This window comes from Cetorhinus maximus, chromosome 16, assembly GCF_964194155.1.
Source record: "Cetorhinus maximus chromosome 16, sCetMax3.hap1.1, whole genome shotgun sequence".
NCBI lineage: Eukaryota > Metazoa > Chordata > Chondrichthyes > Lamniformes > Cetorhinidae > Cetorhinus > Cetorhinus maximus.
The window spans coordinates 16,114,851-16,141,795 of record NC_135894.1 but is presented as its reverse complement, the minus strand read 5'-3'; the positions used below and the strand labels follow the sequence as shown (position 1 = coordinate 16,141,795).

Below are 26,945 nucleotides of genomic sequence, written 5' to 3'. Positions count from 1 at the left end.
AACTAGCTATAATTTTTAGACAAATCCTTACATAACCTGGTAAATTGCATTAACCTCACATGGTGCTGCACTAACATTCCATACTGAGGAACAACTTCAGCAGCAAATGGATGGGCTCTTTCATGCTTGTAAAGAGTTTGGTTTGACTGTCGGAATTAAGAAGACAATTGTCATGGTCCAGGATGTTGCCATACCGCCATCTATCAGCATTGACAATGTGACGCTGTAAGTTACTGAGAGCTTCACATATCTGGGCTCCACAATCACCAGCAATCAGTCATTTGATTCTGAAATCAACACACACATTTCAAAAGCTGCAGCTGTTATGTCCAAGCTGCGCAACAGAGTGTGGAACTGCAACCTGACTGAGGACACCAAATTGCATCCTCAGTACGCCCCTCTATAGTGGTGAGGCCGGGACAACATAGGCTAGACAGGAAAAAAGGCTGAACAGTTTCCACCTTCACTGTCTTAGACAGATCCTCAGCAACTCTTGGCAGGACAAGGCCCTAGAGTGTGCTAACTCATTCAGCATACGTCATTGCTAAGCCAACAACATCTGCGCTGTCTTGGCCACATTCATTGTATAGATGACAGCCATACACTCAAAAGCCTTTTGTACGGTGAATTGGCCACTGGGTCATGACCTCCTTGGCGTCCATTCCTCTGCTACAAGGGCCCCTGCAAATGAGATATGAAGGTGGAGACTGACACTGACAACTGGGAAACAGTCGCTGATGGCCATGACCTCTGGAAGTGGATTGTTTGGAAGGACAATGGAAGAGGTGAGCAGAAACAAAAAGCTCAGCTGGCCGAGAAGAGGGCCCAGAGAGAACAGAGACCAACAAATTGTGCACCTTCTCAGCCACTGTCTTCCTCTACAGCAATTGTGGCAGAACCTGCCATGCCAGAGCGGGGTCCCAGATCACACCAGGCGATGTTAATACACTGTTTACCACCATGGTGCAAATCATCGTCTCATGAGACAGAAGATTGAGATCTAACACCACTTGCTTACTTAGCATTCCCCTGTGGAATCCTAACAACCTAACCTAAACCATATGTTAGTCTCTATCACACAAAACACATTCTCATAATACAATTTTAATACTGACTGTGCTGTATTATTAAGCTATTTCTCCTAATATATCACACAGCTCCTATTTAGTGCAGAAGTGCACACTTATTTCTGAGTGTTATTGCAGTGAGCACTCACCTCTACATGTTGACAAGTCTGAATTAATCTGCCCATTAGCGTTTCCAGCTCGTTGTTCCTCTTAATTAGATTGGCCAGGTTGGACTCCAGGCTTTGCTGTTTAAGAAAGAAAAGAGACACAGTTACAAGTGGTAGGCATCACTGTCCTATCACGTGGTGAGTCAAGTCATAAATGGCAATCATGAAGGTGTCGCAAAGTAAAATTTGGATGCTTTTGTTTGGAATCACTATTGCACTGATAGATTGCTCTGGCTAATGGGCCAGAGGTCAAGTGAAGAATCTTCAACTTGCTGCTCAGATGTAAAGCCAATGTCTGTTGCCCATTATACAAATCAACAAAAATTAAAATTGGATCTACTCCCTTCCACTAACTGTCTTCATGCAAGCTATTGACAAATGCCTTGCATCCTGCCTCACCAGAACTTAACTCTTCCTATGGCTGCACTCTCCTGGGAGTGTAGGCTTGTTCTGGACGGATAGGCTGAATGACCTTCTTCATCCACAAACATTTCAGACCTTGTGAACATTTATTTGCAGAAATAGCAGGGGTACATTCCATTGTGTTGAAATGATAAGCATATTCTTTATATGTGCATTCATGATTTCATTACATAATATTTTACCATATCCTCTCCAAAGTGGCCATAGCTACAGGAGGTTCCAGTGGTATTACGAGACTCTGCAAGATTCATTAACAATCAAAAGGCGCTTCAGCATTCCTTACTGTAAAATATTATTGAATTATCCATTGGACATCTCTACACCATACTGAATCTAGCTCCATGACACACGCTGTCCCTGCACTTCACATTAATCCTTATGCTTCTGGGCAATGATATGGCTTTTATTATGAAAATAGAAAAATAAAAACAGCTGTTCATCAAAGGCAAGAAAGCCTTGCATTTCTATCGCATCTTTCACAACCGCAGGTTACCCCAAAACACTATTCAGCCAATGCAGTATTTTTTGAAGTGTAGTCACTATTGTAATACACCAGTCGCAGCAGCCAACTTGCATACAGCAAGGTCCAAAAAACAGCAATGATGTAATGAGCTGCCAGTATGTCTTTGTGAAGTCTGATGGAGGAATGAATACTGATGATACCAAATAGTATCAGGGGATCTTTTACATTCACCTGGAAGGGCAGGTGGGCTCCAGGTTTTACATCTCATTTGAAAGATGGCACCTCTGACAATGCATCTCTCCCTTACTGCACTGGGAGCGTCAGCCTGAAATATGTCTCTGGAGTGGGACTTGAGCCCACAACCTTCTGATACAGATGAGATTGCTACCAAATAAGCCAAGAATGACCCCTAGGAACAATTATTTACAACGTGAACACCAGTAGATTACACTGCTGTTTTCCACATCATTTACTCTGATAAACTCAAATAGAGTCAGAGAATCTTCTGGCCCATCGTGCCAATACCACTTCTTTGAAAAAGCTATGCAATTAGTTTCCTCCCCCTGTTCTTTCCCTTAAATGTTTCTTTAGTTTCCTATTTATGCAATTGTCTTTTGAAAGCTACCATTGAATTTGCTTCTACCACCCTTTCAGGCAGTGTATTCCAGATCACAACAATTAGCTGCATCAAAACATTTCTCCTCACCTCCCCTCTGTTCTTCTGCCAATAATCTTAAATCTGTGCCTTCAGTTTCCGACCCTTTTGCCCATGGAACCAGTTTCTCCCTGTGTACTCCATCAAAAACCCCTCAAAGTTCTGGAATTCCATCAAAAATTCCTGGAACTCCCTTCCTAACAGCACTGTGGATGTTCCTACAACGCACATGGACTGCAGTGGTTCAAGAAGGCAGCTCACCACCACCTTCGCAAGGGCAATTAGGGATGGGCAATAAGTGCTGGCCTAGCTAGCGATGCCCACATCCCATGAAAGAATTTTTAAAATTCTGAACACTTCTATTTAATGCTCCCCTTAATCTCTGCTCTAAGGAGAACAATCCCAGCTTCTCTCACCTCTCCACACAAGTGATGACACTTTCCCTGGCATCATTCGGATAAGTCTAGTGCTCATGTCAAAATATGACATTCCTGCTTGGGAATGGCACAAAGCTAACCAACGATGGACATTTATGCATTCCTAAACCCATAATGCTTTGACAAACTCTGATTTTTATATATATTTAAAAGGCATCATCTCTTTAACTTTAAGGGCACTGATCCCCTAGAAGTAAAAGGTCAGTGCGATGTAGTTTTGTTTCGCACCACGTCTGCAGGATTGTAAATGCAAACTGGAGTCAGCTCTAGATCTGATAGTAAAGCAAAAAAGGAACCTGGCATTAACAAGCTGGTAATGGCTTCGAAATGGGGTTGGGAGCCTCACTGTACAGTCACACCTGCAATGAGACAGACTCTTCAGTTCTGCCGAAGGGTCGTGAAGTCTCGAAACGTTAACTGATTTCTTCTCCACCGATGCTGCCAGACCTGCTGAGTTTTTCCAGGTAATTCTGTTTTTGTTTTCCATTTTAGAAAGGGTCTACCGCCAGGTTCCAAAAATGCCTCCCTGTTTCAGGAGATTTGATATGGAAATCAGGATCCTGTGATGTGATTTGGACCACGGCTTCCATTTTAAGTTGGAACTGGCTGCAGTCCGGAATCACAGAGGCCTATCCAATGTAAATGGACAAAATCGCAAGAGTTACAATGCTCCAAAGCTGTTGACCAGGAGAGAATCCGAGCTGAATTTCCAGCTGCTGTTGAAGTGTAATCACTGGTGAAATGTAGGAAATACAGCAGCTGCTTTGCACACAGCAAGATCCCAGAAACAGCAAGAAATAAATGATCAGATCATTTGTTTTAGTGACGTTAATTTAGGGATAAACGTTGGCCAGGTCAGCAGCGGGGCTCACACACTCTTCTTCAAATATTGTCATGGATCTTTTGTGCCTGTCTACCTGAGAGCACAGGCTTGGGTTCAATGTCTCACCTGAAAGACAGCGCGTCCAATGGGACCGCACTCAGCACTGGAGGTGTCAGTCTGGATGATACGAAGTGGGACTTGAAGCCACAATCTTCTGAATCTCAGGCAGGAGAACTAGCAACTGAGCCGCAGCTGACACAGACCCCATTACTTGGACAAGCGCACTTGGTAACTGCTTACACCCAGAACTGGTGCTAGAAAACAAGACACATATACTGGAGGAAATGAGGCCAAGGCCAGGAGTTTTCCCTTGTTGGGTGGGCTTGGCGGGGGCAGGGCGAGAGCGGTTGGGAAGCCGAAAGCCGCCCGCGATCGGGGCTGGACCGCGATTTCATGTTGGTGGGCCAGTTAAGGACCGCCCAGTGTGAGCGCTGCCTGTATGAGCGGGGTGGGGGAGAGGAGGGCAAGCGCGCAAGTTCACACACGCGCTGGAAAGTCTCCCTGAGGCACAGAGCTGCCTCAAGAGAGATGAAGACCATGAAACATTAAAATTAAAGATTTTTGAACTGTTATAAAACATGTCCCCTCATGTCGCTCTGTCATATGATCAGGGACAAGTTATTAATGAAATGTTAAAATTTTTATTTTATTTTTATTTGCTGTTGGACACCTCTTCCCGCCCGTGGATGCGGTTTCCTAGAAAATGCAAAGGGCGCTCGGCCTTTTTGCCTGGCCGCCGACCGTAAGGTAGGACGAGGCAGCGAAAAATTCCTTTTAATTATAATCTTAATAATAGCCAATGTTTTTAACTGTCGGCGGGCGCGCTGCTGACTCCCATGTGCGTCCGCCGACCGAAATATCCCCCGAGGGCGATACCGTCGGGACATTCGCCTGACACCATCGTACGTCATTTTATGCTCCCGTCCGAAAAGCGGTATATTCTGGCCTAAGGGTAGAATTTTCAGATCGGTGGGCTGTAAGTGGTTGGGGGAGGGGCTGCCTCCCGCGATCAGCCCTGGACCACGACTTCACGCTGACTGGCCAACTAACAGCCCGCCATTGTGAAAGGCTCAGCGCTGCTGGGGTGGTGGGGGGGGGTGGGAGGAGGGTGGGTACTGAAGTCATCGCGGGCGTGGGGGGAGCGCGCAATGAAAGCTTCCCGAAGGCGGACAGCTGCCTCAGGGGGGCTGATGAATTTAAAATCAATAAAGACAGAATTAAAAATCCGGAAAACAGGTCCACACATCAGAATGAGTCACCTGTCTGTAGACGTCACCGCGCATAGATTTTTATTATCTTTCATTTAGTTACGGAAACCTCATCCCGCCCTTGGATGAGGTTTCCTGAAAAATGCAAAGGCCGCCTGGCTGATTCGCCCACCTGCCAACTGTATGGTTGGATGGGCAGCGAAAAATCCCTGTTAATTGATACATAAATGGCCTTAATAGGCCTCTTGCTTGTCGTCAAGTCGCTCGCCCGACATTATCACGCGCTATTTCACGCTCGAGCGTGTCGGCCGCGCGCCCTCATGCCGGGCGGCAAATTCTACCCTAAAACAGAATCATAACCAAATGAATTTAGATGTGTGATATTTTCTAATAACACTAGTGCTGGTGGGGGCGGGGCGAAGCAAAAAGAAAATCTAAAGGAGTTAAGTTTAACTCCAGCCCCCACAATGGGAGGGAGAGGATTGGGTGGGGTCGAGGGGTTAATTTAAAAAATGGCAAACCCAACCCCGTTCCACCATGAACGTATCTACTTCAGTTTAACTGTTTGTGATCATCTGAGTGACCTGTTCCGGAGAGGATGGTTGGTAATTATAATATTTAAATGAAGCTCTGTGCATCAGATAATTTCATCAAAATGGATTTTAAAACTTTCCAGGGCTTGGGAATTTCGGCAGCCAAGGGGAGGGGAGCTTCCGGTTAAAACACTTCTTTTGGGCCAGGAGAAGCAGGAATGCTCCTGGCTCCTCAAGTAAATCTGCAACGATCTGTCTCCTTACATCCCCGGCCATTTCTGTTTTCCACCAATTTTTTCTTCCCACCATCTCTCTTCCCCCACACTCCCTGTGGCCTGAATCCACCCTGCACCAATTCCCGATATTCCTGTTTGCTGGAGACTAGCCCCTGTGATCTTGACAGTTAGCGAGTCTTCAATCTGGCCAGCTCATGGTTTGGATTTTAACTGCACCTATGCCTCTTTACTGGGGAGGGTAAAATCATGGCTCCAGAATGGTGACATAGCATCATGTCAAAATGACCCTTGCAATGTCCCCAAGGAAGACACATGCATGACTCAATCCATTTAATTCCATCTAAGGGGAAGTTGGGATTTTTCACTCCCTTCTGTTTGTGCCCATTCTCACCCAATCAAGGGGAATCAAGGGCATATATAACAAGGAAGAAGAAACCCAGCCATGGGCTCTTTAATACCATTGATAGAATTACTTGGAATGTACCAGCACAGAAACAGGCCATTCAGTCCAACCAGTCCATCCAGCATTTATACTTTACATGAGCCTCCTCCCATCTAACTCTATTAGCATCACTCTCTATTCCTTTCTCCTTATGTATTTATCTAGCCTACCCTTAAATGCATCTATTTTCTTCAACCACTCCCTGTTCCACATTGCCATTACTCTTTGGTTAAAGAAGTTTCTTCTGAATTCCCTATTTGACTTCTTGGGGACAGCCTTCTACTGATAGCCTCTAGGTTAACTCTTTCCACAAGTTGAAACACACTCTCTGAGGTGAATTTTCACTTTGAGATGGGAAATAAGGGTTGGCACTGTTCTTGATTCTTGAACCACACCACCCCCAGCACCTCCCCACCCTGGCCCCTCCGAGGGGAAAATAGTCACTCTTTAGGATTTTGACTGGCACACCCCTTAATTGGAGGGGAGACAGGTTCCCATAAGAGCAGCAGGTGGGCTGTCAAAGCTGGAGGCCCAGAGGCCTTCCAACCTGAGAGGAGCAACTGGCTGCAGGAAAGGGTAAGTAGCTGAGAGGTCACTTCAACATGAAGGTGCCCTCTCCTCAACCTTTTTAAAAATTCAAATAAATAACAAAAAAATATAACCAGGCCACTACTGAGGTGGGGGTCGATGTTTAAAGTGTTGGTCTGGTGGCCTATGCTATCATGATAAACTTTGGTCAAACTCAGGTAAGTTGTTTCAAAACTACTTTATCTACATGAGCAGCTACTAGGTAGGCAAATCTCTCTTGGCTACAGACTATTGCATCTGCTCTACGGAGTCTTTATCACAGGACTGCTGACGTCTCAGTTACATCATGATACCCATCACTAACTCCTACCATTACTATTAACCCGTTACAGGTGGGGAGGAGGAATTCCTTTACAGGGCAGTCTTTGGCTACACTCACAATGAGACAGGGACTGTAGGTCTGCATGAAGTGCTGGTCCTCGGCCTGCTGCTGGGTGCTCCTCTCCAGGCAGTTAAACTGCTGCCACCACCCCCCCCCCTCCAACCCCCCTCACGTTGGGAAACCGGAGGCCAACTGGAAAATCACTGGAGAATTAAGTGTTGTTAACAAGACTAATGAGCTTAACTGGCTGCCCACCTAGTGGGGGCACCTATCCCTGTCAGTCCTGAACCTGCCTCAGTGAAAACAGCTGGTGACAGGGATGGAGTCAGGAACCCAGCACACCAGTGGCACCAGGACTTTTGGGCCCTGTCAGCCTCCATTCACAATCTTGGCCGAGCCCAAAAATTCAGTCCTCTGTGTCTCCCTTTCATAATTTTAAAGGAGGCTGACCTCCTCTTTTCAAAAGCAGAGAGATCCAGTCTCTTCATCCTTTCCCTGACAGGTATAATCTCAGATATCTGGTATCATTTTGTTTTAAACCTCTTCAATGCTTCAATTCCTTTTGATAATATGGTGACTATAACAGTACACAGTTCTCCAAGTGTCGTCTAACCAAGGCTCAATACAATATTAACATAACCCTCGAAATAAACACAAGTGTTTGGTTTTCTTCTTTTATGGCCCTATTAACTTGTGCCCCTACTTTTAGTGATTGGTATATTTGGGCTGCCAGATCCCTTTACTCCTCTATTTCATTTAGATTCTCATTTTGCAAGTAGCATGCGTCCTCCTTATTTTTTTCTTACCCAAAGATAACACCTCACTTAACTGTGCAGAATGTCCCTGTTCTGCAAGTTTCTTCACAACAAGAGAGTACTTTTAAAGAAAGAACAAGTGAGAGTAAAATAAAAGAAAGAGGTGAAACAGACAGTATTCGAGGTAGGAGGGTGTGTGAACATATAATGCATTTGTAAATGAGCCCCTCATTTTGCTTTCATTTGTTCTCAAGGTGAGGGGGGTCACTGGGAGGGCTGGTATTTTCATCCACTCCTGGTTACCCTGAGAAGGTAATGGTGACTCTTCTCCTTAAACCTCTGCAGCTTATTCATCTCTGCAGCGGTTTGATACGACGGAGTCAAAAGCAAAGTGCTGTGGAGGGTAGAATGTTTAAAACTAAAGCAGCAAATGCTGGTAAACACTCGGCAGACCTGGCCGCAATCTGTGGAGAGAGGGAGGTTTCAGGCCAATGACCTTCCATCAGAACGTCTTTCATAGGCCTGAAATAATGGGCAGAATTTTCCCGGCCCGATGGTGGTGGGTGTGCAGGTTTGGGAAGGGGGTGGCGGGGGGTGCAGCTGGGGATCTGTGTCCAGATGGCTCCCTGACACATTCCCATCGTGAGGAACATTTTCTGGAGAATGCAGATTGACTGACGACTGCATATTTAAAGACTCCAACTAGGCACCATTTACAGCTTTTGCTGGTATTTTGTCCAGCAGCGGAGTGCCCACCCCCACCCCCGCCCCCCCCCCCCTCACCCGCACCCCCCACCCCCCCACCACCCCACCACCTCCCCTCACCACACGAGGAGACGTCCAGGTTAATGGAGGCGGCCTCCCTGCAGCATTCTGGGGGACTCATCAGAGCCAAAGGCTCCATTCCCCAAAAAGGGGGCTGTGGGCAGCAAAGGCAGCAGCTCCTGGTTGGGAGGGGGATGCCTGGAGCACCTCCATTTTGAGGTTTCCTCTCATTTCCCCTAATTGCCTAAGCACTGCCCACCCTTGTTGGGGGGGCTGCCACAGGGCCAGCAGTTTTGGGAACCTGCCGACTGTCCGTAATTGGACGGCAAGCTCAGAGGCAGTGCCTCCGGGAAAACAGCTCCCCTGCTCTGGCCCAGCAAGTGCCTCATTTAGATCTGACATCAAGGTCCAGGAGCCTGTGGGAAAATCCTGCCCATCTGTTTCTGCTGAGTTTTTAATCAGCACTTTATGATACAACCAAGTAGCTGGCTTGGTCACTTCAGAGGGCAGCTAAGAGTTAACCACGCTGGGGTGGGACTGGAGCCACATGTAGGCCAGACTGGATAAGGGTGGCCCATTTCCTGCGCTGAAGGACATCAGTGAGCCAGTTGGACTTTTATGGTAAGCCAACAGCTTCATGGTCACCTTTACTGACACTAGCTTTTTATTGGGCAGATTTTTAAAATTAATTATTCTCAATTAATTAATTAATAATTGATTAAAATTCTCAAACTGCCAGAGTGTGACTTGAATGCACATTCTCTGGATTATTAGTCCAGTAACATTCGCTCTATTATGAATAATGTAGATGCAGCACAGGTTAACGGAAAAAAGGGTCAGTGAAGGGATAGAGAAAGGGGGAACGGAGGAAGAGTAGCTTACCTTATCGAGGGGCTTTATATTCGTGTTAAGCGTAGGTAACAGAAAACAAAAAAAAAGAACAATATTGACTTCAGACAGCTGTTCAATGAATTGAACTGCACAATCTCAGCTCACTTTACACTTGGTTCTAGTCTGTCTGCTGTTTAAAGACTGCGAACTGTGAGTTTCAAACACTCATTGAGGGATTAACATTCTTCTATTCATCGGGACTACTGCAGGTGTACTCATGTGTACTCATTTGGTTTGTTAATATTAACAGAGGGTTAGTGCACTTTTGTCCAAATGTGTTATTGTTAATTTAGTTAATTGTTTTAACTCTACAAGATTTTTTTTTTTTGTCCAAATGTGCGGACTGCATTGGCCTGAGCCTGTGGTAATACTCAGGCCTGAAATATTGATTTTCTTGGTCTGTCCAGCAGCAGTTAAGGACAGGAATGCGAACATATGCCTGCTTTCCAGCCAATGAAGGGTGAACAAACCCAAAGCAGGAAATTCCAGAGATCCTCAGTGAGTCAGGGGGAATATGTGGAGAGGGTGGGCCCTTCGGAAAACTGGAAGACATTACAGATGGACAGAATTTAAAGAGGAATAAAACAAAGGAAAGGGGGATGGAGTGGGTGCACACAAATACAAACACGCCATACTGAGACGTACACAGACAGGTACATAAAGACATATAAACATACAAATACACAAAAATATGCATGGACATGCTGAAACACACTTATATACAAACAAGTTCACAGGCACACAAGTGTCAAAAAATGGCATGTATGATTATGATGAAGTGAGTTATAGATGCCTCACTTATGCAACATGAAGACAAATTGAGCAATTGTCTCCTCAGAGTTACAGATCAACCTGCTTTACAGTTGGTTATGATGCCACAACATAAACCTGTGCTTCCCGCAAACAGCATTTATGGCAGCAAATTCGAGAGTCAGAAGCATTATTGAGCAGACACAATGGCGTGGACATGGACGGAGAGGAATATGTGCCATTCCACTCCTCAAGCCCGCCTGCCATTTTCTGGAGTCATGAAAGGTGCTGGGTAAACACAAATTAGATTAATCTCTCTTTCTTCCCTCCTAAAGTGACTTCAGGTAAGCGATTGTCAGTGACAAAAGTGCCAGTCACCAACTCCTGTGCTTCTAATTGCAGGCCCTATTGGAGAGGTAAGGTCCACACTAACAGCTGATGGTGGCTGTTCAAAGCACAGTTCATTGCTGCTACAACAGGGGGGAAAGGATTTTTCCCTTGTTGGGAAGCTGCCTGCAATCGGGGCCAGACCGCAATTTTGCGCTGGCGGGCTGACTAAGGCCCGGTCAGTGTGAAACGTGAGCGGCAGCGCTGCCTGTGTGGTTGGTGGGGGGGGTGGAGGGCAGGTGGGAAACTTTGTGTATACACGCGGGTGTGCATTTGAAAATCTCCCTGGGGCACAGAGCTGCCTCAGGGAGATGAGCAGTTTTCAAAATAAAAAATAAAGGTTTATAAAATGTGATAAAACATGTCCCCTCATGTGACTCTGTCACGTGAGCAGGGACATGTTATTAATTCAATTTTAAAATTTTTATTTTATTTTTATTTGCTGTTGGGAACCTCTTCCCCCCCGTGGATGAGGTTTCCTAAAATATGCAAAGGCCGCTCGGCCATTTTGCTTGCCCGCCGCCCGTTAATTATCTCTTTAGCGGCCTTAATAGGCCTTTTCATTGTCAGTGGGTGCGCTGCACACTCCAGCGTACCTGCCGGCCGAAATATCGCGTGACCGCACGAGGGTGTCAGGACACTCATCCAACATCTTGCACGTCATTTTATACTCAGCTGAGTCGGACGCGCGCCCACCCGCCGAGATAAAAATCCTCTCCAAGATCTCTGATTGCTTCATTTGATTTCCTGCGGTCCTCCTGCCAAGCGTGTTGCCGCTAAACAATATGGTGTCACTGAGCGCGGATCACAATCTCATCGGTGTGAACATTCTTGACTGACACTATCGCTGGAATTTTTCCTGAATTGCACTAAGTGCGGTGGTAGTTCTGAAAAACACATAGGGCAGAATTTTCTGCCTGTCGGGCGGGCGGGCCAGACCCAATCTCCAACAGGCGGGGAGCTGATCCCTGCCAGAGAAGTGGGCCCCACTGCCATTTTACGTGGGTGGGCCAATTAAGGCCCGCCCAGCATGACGTCCGGCAGGACGCGCTATGTGCTTCCTGTGCGGGCGGGGGAAGATTCCCCAAAAGCGAGAGTGTGCTCTTTCACACATGCGCATGAAAGAGTGCACATCTCCCTGAGGCTAAGTGCTGCCTCAGGGAGATCGCTTCCAATTTGAAAAAGATTAAAAATAGAAAAAAAAATTCCCTCACGTGACAATGGGACATGTTCATAATTTACACTATAACTTTATTACATTTTTTAAAACACTGCATGAAACCTCATCCCGCCGGTGGGTAAGGTTTCATGTTTTCTCTATTCCCCGCTGGGGCTCCTGGTCGACCTGCCGACCTTAAGGTTGGGCGGGCAGGTCCTTTAATTATTTAAATGATCCTGTCAATGACCTTAATTGGCCATTGACAGGTTGGCGGGCCCGCAGCTGATTTTGCTGCACCCCCGCCTTCCTGAAAATTTAAATGGGGTGGGGTGATGTTGGGGGTTCCGCCCAATGTCATCCCGCATCATTTTATGCGTCGGCGAGTGGGCCCCGCCCCTGCTCACCGACGGCAAAATTCTGCCCAATGTTTCTCCTGCCGGCCAGAAGGGTGAATTTTTGCATCATATTATAGAGTCATAGAGTCATGGAAGTCTACAGCACTGAAAAAGGCCCTTCGGCCCATCGAGTCTGTGCCGGTCAAACAAGTACCTAACTATTCTAATCCCATTTTCCAGCACTAGGCCCATAGCCTTGTATGCCACGGCATCGCAAGTGCACATCCAAATACTCCTTAAATGTTATGAGGGTTTCTGCCTCTACCACTCTTTCAGGCAGTGAGTTCTAGATTCCCACCACCCTCTGGGTGAAAAAATTCTTCCTCACATCCCCTCTAAACCTCCTGCCCCTTACCTTAAATCTATGCTCCCTGGTTATTGATCCCTCCACCAAGGGGAAAAGTTCCTTCCTGTCTACCCTATCTATGCCCCTCATAATTTATATACCTCAATCATGTCCCCCCTCAATCTCCTCTGCTCCAGGGAAAATAACCCCAGTCTATCCAATCTCTCCTCATAACTAAAACTCTCCAGCCCAGGCAACATCCAGGTAAATCTCCTCTGCACTCTCTCTAGTGCAATCACATCCTTCCTAGAATGCAGATTCCAGAACTGCACGCAATGCTCTAACTGTGGCCTAACCTGCGTTTTATACAGTTCCAGCATAACCTCCCTGCTCTTATATTCTATGCCTCAGCTAATAAAGGCAAGTATCCCATTGTTCACTTCTCGCCTCATTAATTATGCAGGCAGAGGAAACATTTTATTTCGTTGGCGGGCAGCCTCTGAATCGCCCATCATGCCGCTACCTCACTGTTTCCTCACTCCAGGTGCCATATCTAAACTGCAGCCACACAGACAGTTCTTAACGCTTGCAGCCCAGGACTGCTCCAGTGAGGGCATGGCCCTGAGAGCCAAGAAACTTTCAGTGACCAATCATTGGAATGCCCTTTGGCCACAGGAGGTCCAGCAATCTCACCACTGCAGCTTGGGAGGCGGTGGCAGTGGTGGTCAGTGCCAATGCTGCACAGAAGAGGTCGGCCTTCCAGTATAGAAAGACAATGAAATATCTCATCCGTGCCACCAGCAACCATCTCACCACTCTAAACTCACACACTCACAAGCCCATCACACGTTCATTGGTATCTCACTCATGGCCAGCTCAAGGGACATCACCACCCATACTCACACACACCCTTACATCTCCATCTGGCCTCATCTCCTCTGGAGACTGCCTCCTCAACCTTCACCCTCTTGAGGCCACTTGCACAGATCAACATGTGCCCCCACACGCACCCTGGGATACCCCCCTTCCCCAGTACAGCCCTTGCCCTGCAGCTATTGAAAGGCTACCCCTGCCTTACGGCTGGTCTGGTAGGTAGAGACCTGCCTGTGAGCCCCTCTAAAAGTGATGTGGTGCTGCCTGTGAAGCCTGGCACTGATGACCACGAGTGCTGCCCGAAGCAAAGTAGGCAAACAAACCTCGAAGTCCCGAGTGGTGTGCAGCTCGCCAGGCGCACGTCACTCATGTGCAGTCACGCTGATGTGAGCGTGGGGTGATGATTCCGGCGAGCAGGGCTATTCATTGATGGGTGGAGCAGACGATCGTAAACTGGTTTTACGACAACGTGAAACTGATTTTTGCGATCTCCCAATATTTTCCGCTCTCTCCCGCTATGACGCCCACCGCTAATGGGAGCGGAAAACCCTGGCCTATGGGTGGGTTTTCCAGCCCTGCTTGTCATCGGGATTGTTCATTCCCACCAAAAGTCAATGGACTATAGACTAGGTCGCCGAATCTCCCACGGCTGGTCCCGACACGCTGGGGCTGGAAAATCCCGGCCGGTAGCTGCCTGCCTGAATTCACCTTTATCAATGCCATCCAACAATAAACTGCACAACAGGAATCTATAGAGCAAAGAATCCTTGTTTCGTTGGGACACTAGGCTGTACAGTTGCATAATAGAATCTACAGCTTACAGTGCAGTCCATTAGGAGGGAAATGGCTAGTTTTTCAAACTCATGCACTATCCTCCCCTTTACTACATAGAGTAAAAAGCAAAGCAGCTATCCTAAGCTTTTATAAGTCACTGCTTAGGCCTCGGCTGGTGTATTGTGTCCAATTCTGGGCACCATACCTAAGAAATGGTATCAAGGCCTTGGAGATAGTTTGGTCGGCGGGTGTGTGCTGGAGTCAGCAGCGCGCCCGCTGACAATTAAAAGGCCTGTTAAGGCCATTAAATAATCAATGAAGCTAAATTGTTTGCTGACCATCCAACCTGACAGTTAGCAGACAGGCGAAAAGGCCAAGTGGCCTTTGCTTTTTTTTTTGGAAACTTCATCCACGAGGTTTTCCAAAAGCAAATAAAAGTAAAATAAAAACTATAATTTTTCATTAATAATATGTCCCTGCTCATAGTCACATGAGGGGACATGTTTAATTTTAAAAAATCTCTCTTCCTCTCCCTGGGGCAGCTCGGTGCCTTGGGGAGATTGTGCAGCGCTCACTCCCGCGCATGCGCCAAGTTCGCACTCGGCCCGCTCGCCCTCCTCCCCCTGCCCGTTCAGGCAGTGATCAGCACCGTCGCTTGCGTTTCATGTGAGGCGGGCCTTAATTGGCCCACCAGCATGAAATTGGGGTCCGGTGCCGATTGCGGGCGGCAGTCAGCTTCCTGATCGACCCCACCCCCGCCAAGCCCGCCCGCCAAGGGCAAAGGTCTGTCCCATGTGGTGCTTCTTCACTCACCTCCAGCTCCAGATTTACAGTTACCCAAGAAGCCTGTGCTGTGTAGCGATTGGTTGATACAGTCACATGGTCAACTAAATACATTCTCTTAAAGGTACACAGCACTCCACTTTACCACATTCCTCCCCCTTAACTTGAAAGTACAATTGACAAGCTTCACAACATCCCAGTTATTTACATGAATAACTATTTACAAGTCAAGTCTCACAGGAGGCTTCCTCGGATGTGTCGAGCGTCATAACTCAATGGCCTCGGCTTGTTTTTCCAAGACTCCCTTCTCAGGGGTCAACAGTCCACCAGGCTCTTCGGTGGAAGTGAGCAAGTTTGTGTCTTTGACCATCTCGGGTCCAACAGGCCCCACCGGTACTTCCAAATCATGTGATATTTCTTCCACATGTGGTGCAGACTCAAACGGAAATGATGACGGCATTCCTTCTTGAGGGACTGTCTCTCTTCTCCGGAGATGATCCACATATCATCTAATTACTTGGCCGTTTACTGACACATTATAGGAAAGAGGCACTGTCATGGCACTCACTTCGCCTAATAGCCAATTGGGCCAATCTCCAAAGTTCTTCGTGAGAAGTGGGTCTCCCACCGTGAAATTTCTTTCATGATTATGGCCATCATGTCTAGCCTTCTGGGCCTCTTGGCTTCTCTCCACCCTCCCCACTAAATTCAGACTGAAGAAAATTAGATGGGTGCAGAGACGTCTCTTCATTAGTAATTCAGTTTGCGAACAGGAACCGTGACAATCTGGTGCTGATGGAAACCCTGACCCAGATTTTTCATCCCGGATTTAAAAGTTTGGGCTGCCCGCTCAGCCAAACGATTAGAGGTGGGGTGGTAAAGTGAGGCTTTGATATGAGTTATTCCGTTGAGGGTTGTAAACCTGTGGATCTCCTTGCTGGTAAACGCAGTTCCGTTGTCTGACACGAGCACCTCTGGTAACCTGTGTACTGCAAAACTCTATCGCAAACGCTCTATGGTGGCAGCAGACATATGTGACTAGACTTCGTTAAATTAGTAAAAAGGAACATTGTGCCCTTGCACCCATGGCTGTCCCGGCCATTCCCAGGGGTGCAATGGAGCTTAGGAGGGTGCCTGCTGGCACTGAAGACAACTTTTGACTTGGATTTCGCTGTCCACGTCCATCCCTGGCCACCAAGTAACTGCGCGCGAGCATCTTCATCCGACTAATGCCAGGGTGAGGGCTATGTAATTCAGCCAGTAATAGCCTTCGCCCTCTCGAGGGCACGATAACCCTTGCTCCCCAGAGCAATATGCTGTCCCGGCAGGTGAGCTCATGTCTGTGGTTGAAATAGGGCTTCATGTCATCAGACTTTGGCTCGCCTGACCATCTATTCAAGACCTAATCCCGGACGTGAGATAAAAGTGGATTTTGGCTTGTCCATTCACAGATTTGTTTGGCCTGGACAGGGGAGAAATCCAAAAAATTTAGCACTAAGACAAGTTCCTGGGGAATTGGAACCTTCACGTTGTTACCTGGCAAGGGGAGGCAGCTCAGCGCGTCAGAGTGTGTGATCTGGCTTCCCGATTGGTGAATAAAAGCGTATTCGTAAGCAGCAATTATCAGTCCCCGCCTTTGGATGTGAAGAGATGCGATGGTGGGTATAACCTTATCCTCTCCAAATAATCCAAGCAGAGGCTTGTGGTTGGATATAATGTGAAAATGGTGACCGTGGAGGTATTGATGGAATTTCCAAACATCAAACACAACAGACAAACCCTCCTTCTCAATCTGAGAATATCATCGCTCTGCAGCACTGAGCGTGCGAGATGTATAACCAATGGGTCGTTCGGAGCCATCCACCATCCGGTGTGAAAGTACAGCCCCTACTCCATAAGGGAATGTGTCACAAGCTAAAATCAATTCTTTCTTTGGGTCAGAGTGGACCAGTAGGGTCGATGATCTTAACAATTGCTTTATCTTCAGAAACGCACCCTGGTGTGGAGCTTGCCAAATCTATTTATGGTTTTTCTGAAGCAATGTTTATAACGGAGCCAGTACGGTTGATAAATTTGGGAGAAATTGCCCTAAAAGGCCTTTAGTTCTATAGTGTTTCTCGGTGCAGGTGCCTTGTGAATAGCCTTGACCTTTTCTCCCACGGGATGCAGGCCCTGCGCGTCGATCTTATGGCCCAAGCTGACTACCCCTTTGGCTTGGAAAAGACATTTTTCTCACTTCAAGCACACCCCCCTTGTGAGAAGCATTTCAGCAACTCCTCCAAATTAGCTAAGCTTTCTGCGTCAGTCAGTCCAGTGACTCAGACATTATCCAGATAAACAATGACACGGGACAGTCCCTGAAATAGATTTTCCATGGTATGCTGGAAAATAACACATGCCAATGAGACCCCAAATGGTAGTTGAGTATATTGATACAATCCTTGATGTGTATTGAGTGGATCAGTAGGTAGCACGCTGGTAGGTGTGGCTCATGTCGAGTTTTGAAAATGTGATGCCCCCTGCCAATTTTGAATATAATTTGTCAATCTTCGGTGTCGGGTGTCTATCAAGTTTGGCCACTCTGTTTACAGTTAACTTATAGTCACCACATAAGCGAACACTTTGGTCTGGCTTCAGTACTGGTACTATGGGTGCCGTCCACTTGGAAAATTGCACTTGTTGTAAGATACCTAACTTTTCCAGCTTGTTTATCTCAGTCTCGACCTTGTCCCGTGGAGCATAAGGGACTGGTCTGGCTCTGATAAATCTGGGGGTTGCGTTAGGGTCTACGTGGATTTTGGCTTGTATCCCACAAATCCTTCCTAGCTCGTCACTGAAAATGGAAGCGTACTTCTGTAACAATTCCTGTAAGTTTCTCATTCTGATTTGAAAAATCTCAGTCCATTGCAATTTAATCTTTTTGAGCAAGTTGTGACCAGTTAAACTGGGGCCCGTCCCAGCCACTACTATAAGGTGTAAATTTGCAGACTGATCCCCATACTGCACCAGGACTTGACGTATCCCTTTCACTCTTATTTCTTCACCCATATATGTTTTTAATTTAGTGTCCGATTGTTCCAAACTTAAAGGATGGACTTCTTTATTCAAGTGTCTGAATGTATGTTCTCCTATGACAGACATTGATGCCCCAGTATTGACCTCCATCTTGATGGGTTGTTCATTGACTTTAATGACTACCTGGATGGGCTCAGTTCTACCCACTTTCAGGTTGTGTAATGAATAGATGTCAGATTCTGCTTCCTCTGGTTCTTCAACAAGACAAGTTTCACAATAAAATGCTTTTAAAATGCTGTCTCAGCCGATCTTGACAGTGCCGCATTATGTGACCATTGCACTGGCAGAAAAAGCCTTTGATATTTCTGAACTGTCTGTCGCCTGCAGGCTGCCTGGATGCATTTCTCTGATTAATGCCGTGGGTTTTCACTGTAGTACTGTTGCTCTTCAATGGTGTGCACATAGTGGGCGTTGCCCGCCTTTCTGTGGAGTCCAACGTTTTGTCACCGGTCCTTCCTGCCCTACAAGGTGGGCGGTGCCATTTTGTGTATCTTTTATGGCCTCCCAGTCTCTAACAGCCTCTCCATGGCTGGTGCCAATTCTAATGCCTTACTGACGTCTAGATTAATTTCAGATAGCAATTGCTTTTGAATAACATCGACCCCAATTCCGCATCTGAATCAGTCTCTCAACGTGTCATTAATTGAAGTTCCGAACTCACACTATTCCGTTAATTTCTTTAAAGCAGCTACATAGCCAGCGATTGTCTCTCCTGGAAATCTATTCCTCGAGTTGAATTTAAAACGCTGCATAGTGACTGAGGGCTTTGGCTTCAGGTGGTTTTTTACAATGTTTACTAACTCGTCAAAAGTCTCCGTATTGGGGAAGTTAGGGGACGTGAGGCTGTGGATCAGCCCATACGTTTTGCTCCCACATGTGGACAAAAGAATCACCTTCTTGTCCTCCCCCTGTGATGTTGTTAGTGATAAAGAAGAATGCTCGATGTTCGACGTAATGAGACCAGTCATCGGAAACGGGGTCGATTGGTTCAAGATGCCCAAACTGCAGCATACTCAATGACTAAGGAGACTGCGCTTTCAAACAACTTTCAAGGTAGTGGTGAAGTAATGTAACTGGCTTACCGCGGCTTTCTTGATTGCCGTCAATTGATCCGGTTTATCCTCGTCGCCAGTTTTATGTTTTTGGTTATCAGGTTCGCTTTATCCAGTGAACACTAGCTGCGCCCTTGATATTAACACATTAGCTGGTGCTTGAAACAATACAGGCAGAGAGACCGATTAACTGAACAAACACAGGTGGTTTATTGGAACTAAAAGCAGAGCACTATCACCATGTGTGCTTCTTCAATCACCTCCAGCTCTCGATTGACAGTTACCTAAAAAACACGCGCTGTGTAGCGATTGGTCGACACAGTCACATGGCCAGCTAACCACATTCTCTTAAAGTTACATAACACCCCACTTTACCACAAGCAGATCCAATAGTAACTTGCAAAAGGGGATCGCATATTATACAATTGAAAAGTCAAAAATGGTAGGGTCCAGGGGAAAGAGCAGGGGGCATGCGACTAATTGGATAGCTCTTTCACGGAGCCAATACAGGCACTTTGGACCAAATAGTCTCCTTCTGTGCTGTAAGATTATATGATGGCTGCAACAGTGAGTCGTAAAGTCACTTAACAGAGCCTGTGGCAATGCTGTCCCTCTGTTCGGCAGCAGCCAGCCCTTCATCAGCTTCTGCCACTGTCAGACCAATGTCTGTCCTGTCAAACCCAGCAGAGAGCCTGCCTCTGAGCTGGAGCAGGTTTGAATAGCGTTGAAGCAAAATGCTGCAGTGAAGTTTGCTAGAGAGACAGCTCTTCAGGACATGCGATAACTTTAACAAGAAGAGATGTGCAAATGACTAAGTCAACCCACGTGGTGTTGCCAAACAGGCAGTACAGTTTACAGCACAACACTCCATCGCTTTGCAAGTGCGGACACAAATTCCATGTGATTATGGTTTTGCAAAGCTAGGGCAGGATTCTGACCTCAGCACGCGGGCGTGCACCTGACACACTGGAGCGTATAGTAGCACGTGATGGTGTCAGGTGAGCATCCCGACGTCATCGCACACTCGCGCGATATTTTGGTCAGCAGGCATGAGCGAGAGTTGGCAGCGAGCCCGCTGACAACTAAGAGGCCCATTAAGGCCATTAAAATTTCAATTAGTGGGGGATCTTTTGCTGCCCGTCCAACATTACGGCCAGGTGGCCTTTGCATTTTGGAGGGAACCTCATCCAAGGGTGGGATGGGGTTTCCGAAATTAATTTTTTAAAAATTAAAGTGCGTGGACATCATTTTCAACATCCGTATGCTGAGGTGACTCATTCTGATGTGTGGACATTGTTTCCGGATTTTACATTACGCTTTTATTGATTTTAAGTTTGACAGCTCCCTGAAGCAGCTCTCTGCCTTCAGGGAGCTTTCCTTCTGCGCTTATCCCCCTCCTGCCCTTACCCCGGCAGCGCTGGGCGTTTCAGCATGCCTTTCATGCTAGCTGGCCGTTAGTTGGCCAGCCGGTGTGAAATTGCGGTCAGGGGCCGATCATGGGTGGCAGCCCATTCCCTGGGAGGTCAACATCCTGCCCCTAAAGTAGCTTCCTTGCCTCCAGCCTCTATGTCACTCTCGATGACTTTCCGAACATGATAACATCTTCAAAGTGATGTGGGAGGCGGGGGCTGCTTGATAAGCCTGTAGTTCCTAGTGAAGGCAGCCACTTTCAATTTACATTGATTTATCTGCCCATGGAATAAGTGCAAGTTTGGAGTGTTGTGTTGCAGACTGGTACATTCCAAGGTCCAGGACTACGTGCTGAGGGACGCACTAAAGCTTGGGGCAGCCGCCGCAAAAGCGCAATGGGGAAAGGTCGCTGTCTAAGACTTTTCTACCACAGGGCACTGAGGGGCTGGGAACTGTTTAGAACCCCTTGGGCTGTACAGCTCACAATGAATGTCTGCAAATGATTGTAATATTCATTGATTGTACTGATGCATTTCGTGATACATGTTGTAAAAGTTGAACCTGATTGTACTTGTTGTGATGGTGATTTTGAAATGGTTTGGAATGTTCTTGAAGATATTTTATGAATCAAGTATATTTTTGCAAAAAAAAGGAATAAGTGCAAGTTTGGTTCTGAATGTTTTAGGCAGGGGCACAATTTTATGGTCTTGGTATCTTGTTCACGAAGTGTTTATGAGACAATTTGAGAGCTGAATGCACCTTCATTATTAGCTCTTTATGTGAATAATTATACTCACTCTAACTTTTCCGAGCTGCATCATCCTGGTTTCCCCTTTATTGTTCCTGCTGTGCTAGCTGGTCCTTGCCCATGTTCATTACTCCCTTTGCAATACATTTATATATGGCAGTCTCTACATTTGGTAGTCCTTATATACTGCAGCCTTCATATAGGGTAACTTCCATATAGGGTCATCTCTATAAACAGCAGGTCAGTAGCCAATTCTGATAACAGGTCACAGGCCCGAAATATTAATTCTCTTTCTCTCTCCGCAGAACCTGCTGGCCTGCTGAGTATTTCCAGCATTTTCTGTTTTTATTTAAGTCAACATACAGCAGCCTGTATGTACAGCATCCTGTGTATAAGATTCTCTATGTACAGCACATCTTTGTATATACATGTACCTCCATGTGGCAGCTCATTCTCATTTCTAATTTACTTGAGGTTTTTTTCAGGTCTGATATTTTCTTTTATATATTCCTGCAGCTTCTCCCTAGACAGTGACCCTGCACTGACCTCTGTGGATGGCCTCCTATTCTTCCTCTGCCCTCGGCTATCAGTAGCTTACTGCTTTGCTCCTCAGAGAGCCCTTTGATGTGCTCACATCATTAGTAACAAACGGCAGATCTTGATCTGTCGATCTATTGCCTTCAGCAATCTCCCCCTCATTCTCATGTTTTTTCTCTTGAAAACAAAGGGGACTTTATAAATTTCAATAATAATATTATTCGTACTAGCCACAGGTAGGTCATGCCTTGTGGTGCCCACTGACTGTGGAAGGCCTCACGAGTGCTCCCTCCCTTGGATGGGAGCTGACAAGTCAAGAAATTGATTCCAGAAGAGAAGCAGCAGATACTTATAGAGGGGCAGCGGATACTTATAGAGAGGCAGTGCACATGTATAGAGAGGCAGCGGATATGTATAGAAAGGCAGCAGATACTTATAGAGAGGCAGCAGATACTTATAGAGAGGCAGCGGATACTTATAGAGAGGCAGTGCACACGTATAGAGAGGCAGTGGATATGTATAGAGAGGCAGCGGATACTTATAGAGAGGCAGTGCACATGTATAGGGAGGCAGCGGATATGTATAGAAAGGCAGCAGATACTTATAGAGAGGCAGCAGATACTTATAGAGAGGCAGCAGATATGTATAGAGAGGCAGCGGATACGTATAGAGAGGCAACGGATACATATAGAGAGGCAGCGGACACATATAGAGAGGCAATGGACACTTATAGAGAGGCAGCGGGCACCCATAGAGAAACAGTAGACACTTATAGAGAGGCAGTGGACACCTGTAGACAAACGGTGGATACCCATACAGGGGCAGTGGATACCCATACAGGGGCAGCGGACACCCATACAGGGGCAGTAGATACCCATACAGGGGCAGCGGATACCCATACAGGGGCAGTGGATACCCATACAGGGGCAGCGGACACCCATACAGGGGCAGTGGATACCCATACAGGGGCAGCGGATACCCATACAGGGGCAGAGGATACCCATACAGGGGCAGAGGATACCCATACAGGGGCAGCGGATACCCATACAGGGGCAGAGGATACCCATACAGGGGCAGCGGATACCCATACAGGGGCAGAGGATACCCATACAGGAGCAGCGGATACCCATACAGAGGCAGAGGATACCCATACAGGGGCAGAGGATACCCATACAGGGGCAGCGGATACCCATACAAGGGCAGAGGATACCCATACAGGAGCAGCGGATACCCATACAGGGGCAGAGGATACCCATACAGGGGCAGTGGACACCTATAGTGAAGCAGTGGACACCTTGGCAGACCCACAAGCTGTCTTAGTAAGTGCACACACCTCGCAGCTAAAGAGGCCCACAGTGCACTGCTTATACTCATGAAGTGGCTGTTTAGCTGGTTAAGCAGCATTTTGTGTTCCAGCAATAACATTTAATCTGTACTGTGCCTTTAACAGCTTCACAGAATGGCAAAATAAGAGCAAGGGAAATAGACATTTAATCTGGGAAGATCAGGACCAGGAGAAATCACTGAAAGCTTGTTCTTAAATTGGTTCCAAAAAGGTGGAAAGAGAAGGCAGGTGGTTTAGGGAAGGAGTTTTGGAGAACAGGGTTATAGTGTGTCAAGGGTCATGGAGTGGGGGTTGGGAAGATTGGAGGTTAAACAGAAACTGCCATGAGAGGAGTTGAACACTTGGAAAGGGATGCTGGGCTGAAAGAGGTTACAGAGATAGAGAGGAAGGTGGCCAAAGAAAGGTTCGATATATGAGATTTTGAACTTAATGTGTTAGTATTCAGAAAGCCAGTGTGATCCAAGGGTGATGGTCAAGCAGAAATCAATGTGAGAAAAGATAAATTATGTTTTTGGAGGCTGAAAGATGAGAGATTAGGAAGAAAGGCATTAGATTGCCAATTGTGGAAGTGACAAAGGCATGTCTCAGCATTTCCATAAAAGAGGGGCTGAAATAGGGGTGTAGGTGGGTGATGTTACGGAGGTGGGAGTTAGCGACCTTGCTGATGAAAAGGGATTTACAGTTCAGCTCGGAGTAGAAGAGAATGTCAAAGTTGCAAACAAGTGCTTCCTGCTGGAACCCTGGAATGCTGAGAGAGTGTTCATAGACTCAGTGTGGTTCTGCCTGAGGGAGTGTTCATCGACTCAGTGTGGTTCTGCCTGATAGAGTGTTCACAGACTCAGTGTGGTTCTGCCTGAGAGAGTGTTCATAGACTCGGTGTGGTTCTGCCTGAGAGAGTGTTCATAGACTCGGTGTGGTTCTGCCTGAGAGAGTGTTCATAGACTCGGTGTGGTTCTGCCTGAGAGACTGTTCATAGACTCGGTGTGGTTCTGCCTGAGAGACTGTTCATAGACTCGGTGTGGTTCTGCCTGAGAGAGTGTTCATAGACTCGGTGTGGTTCTGCCTGAAAGAGTGTTCATAGACTCGGTGTGGTTCTGCCTGAGAGAGTGTTCATAGACTTGGTGTGGTTCTGCCTGAGGGAGTGTTCATAGACTCAGTGTGGTTCTGCCTGAGAGAGTGTTCATAGACTCGGTGTGGTTCTGCCTGGGGGAGTGTTCATAGACTTGGTGTGGTTCTGCCTGAGGGAGTGTTCATAGACTCGGTGTGGTTCTGCCTGAGGGAGTGTTCATAGACTCGGTGTGGTTCTGCCTGAGAGAGTGTTCATAGACTCAGTGTAGCAGGACAGTGGTGTTTATAGTGGGGCTGAAAATGATGCTTTTGGTTTTGGTACTGATGAAGTTGTGACTCACCCAGGACGGAAGGTCGAGAGAGGTGGTTGGAGACTTAGCGTTGGGTGTCATCAGGAAAGGTGACTCCATGCCCATGCATAATGTTGCTGAGGGCAGTATATAGATTAGCAAGAGGAACTGTACAACAGCAGTGTCAGGGAGCTGGACAATGAGGACGAGTGGTTTGGTCAAGGGGACTAAATCATAAAATGAGATTAATGAGGTGTTTAACAGGACATCAGTGCGGGAGAGAGCCTTGCATCATTTGGGTTACAAAGGGTCAAAATAAATGCAACATTGGCCACCCCATGCTTCCCGTGTTCCTTAATCACTTGGATGCAGTTCAACAAAAGCAGCCTGGATCCTGTTGCATTTTGGTCTAACAAAGCCATAAACCGGTATTTGGAGTATTTTGCAATATTACTCCAGTTACACCCACAGGGACTGTAGGAATGTAGGCTGGTAAACTCTGCGCTAGTGTGCAGTGGTATCCAGGCATTGATAGACCAGCATATTCCATAGATGAGCAAAAAGTTCATCTTTTAATGCAGTCCATTCTTGTCAAGAGCAGATCCAAGTTACTATAGTGACCCATTAACTCAGCTGCATCATTTTCTTTGCTTATTCTATTCTAAGAGTCAATATTCAGGGTAAATTCCTTCTCAACCATATCCTTTTCATAACGGATCCTACAAGGTATTTTTGATTAACTACAGAAACATTCTAGTCAGCTGTTACCTATCTCTCTGAAAATCCATTTCCATTGTCCTACTTTTCAGAGACAGAACTGAAGAATTCAAAAGAGGTTTGCTATTTTCAAAGGAGTGCTCCTGTTGAACTGAATAAGAGAAAATCTGCTTTAATATTATAGCAGTTCAACTAACACAAGTTGTGAAGTACTGCTCCATTGGCTGTGCTCCAGAGGCTAAATGTCTCCACTCTGGGGGAATCTGATGAGAATATAAAATAGCATGGGCAGAACATTCAAATTAGAGCTCGGGTGTTCCAGGGTCCTGTCAGGGAGCATTTCTTCACGCAAAAGGTAAAGCAAATCTGGAACTTTCTTCATCAAAAAGATGTTGAGGCTGGAGGGCCAATTGACAATTTCAAAACTGTGAGAGATTTTTGTTAAGTATGGGTGTTAGGGGCATGGAATCAAGATGGTTAACGAGATTTGAGGTACAGCAGAGCCATGATGAAATAGAATAACAGAACAGGCTCCTGGGGCTGAACAGCCAGGGAGACATAACTAGTCACATCTAATCAATTTGAACATAAACCTATTATCCCTACTCTTTGTCTCCTACCTCCTAACCAATTCCCTACCCATGTCAATAGGTTTCATTCAATTCTGTGCACTCTTATCTTTGTTAACAGTTTCTTATGTGGAACCTTACCAGATGCCTTCCGGAAGTCTCTATCAATAACATTCAACAGACTCTCCTTATCTCCATTTTAGGTACATCTTCAAAAAATTCAAAGAGGTGTGTTAGCCATGAACGACCCTTACAAAATCCATGCTGGTTTTCTTTGATCTGGTCATGTTTGTCAAAGTATTAAATCACTTTGTCCCTAATAATAGATTCTAGTGACTTTCCCACAACAGAAGTTAGGCTAATAAGCCTATGATTTCCTAGTTTGTCTTTCCTAACTTTCTTAAATAATGTAGCGACATTGACAATTTTCCAACCCAAGGAGCCATGTTACATTGTTATGTTATTCAAAGCCAAGGCAGGAACCAGGTGAGCCTATTTCTTCATGAGATTGAGGAATGTAGCCAGCAAGTGTAAATTCAAGGAAACTGATGAAAGGCTGATAGATAATTTTGTTTGGGGCTCTGCACACCCTGATGTACAAAAAACTCTCATTGGAAAAGGCAAGCAAACAGAAGAAAATGTCCCACATATAGTTCAAATTGTAGGGCTTGCGGAAAGCCAATCGCTGGGAAGAGATGTGTTGAAAGATAGAAAGAAGAAGGTAAAGGAGTTACCAGAAGCAGAGCAACAGGGGGAATGAGAAAGAAAAGAAACCAAAACATCCATACTTGGGCAGATGGCAACGGGTTTGAGATACAATAGATATAGGAACCAAACAACTGCATGAAATGTTTGAATGTGACAGTTCCCAGAGAAAAGAAATTCATACACC

The 26,945-nt window shown here is 46.3% G+C and overlaps 1 protein-coding gene across 4 annotated transcripts in view; it reads right to left on the bottom strand.

Moving 5' to 3' along the window:
• The window catches only part of LOC144691377 (E3 ubiquitin-protein ligase Midline-1), a 372,887-nt gene that overhangs the window by 59,725 nt on the left and 286,217 nt on the right, over nt 1–26,945 (bottom strand). For all 4 annotated transcript variants that reach the window (XM_078559416.1, XM_078559415.1, XM_078559417.1 and 1 more), the window contains exon 3: nt 1,217–1,312. In XM_078559416.1, the coding sequence (XP_078415542.1) occupies nt 1,217–1,312 (96 nt within the window). The remainder of the gene's footprint in view (nt 1–1,216; nt 1,313–26,945) is intronic.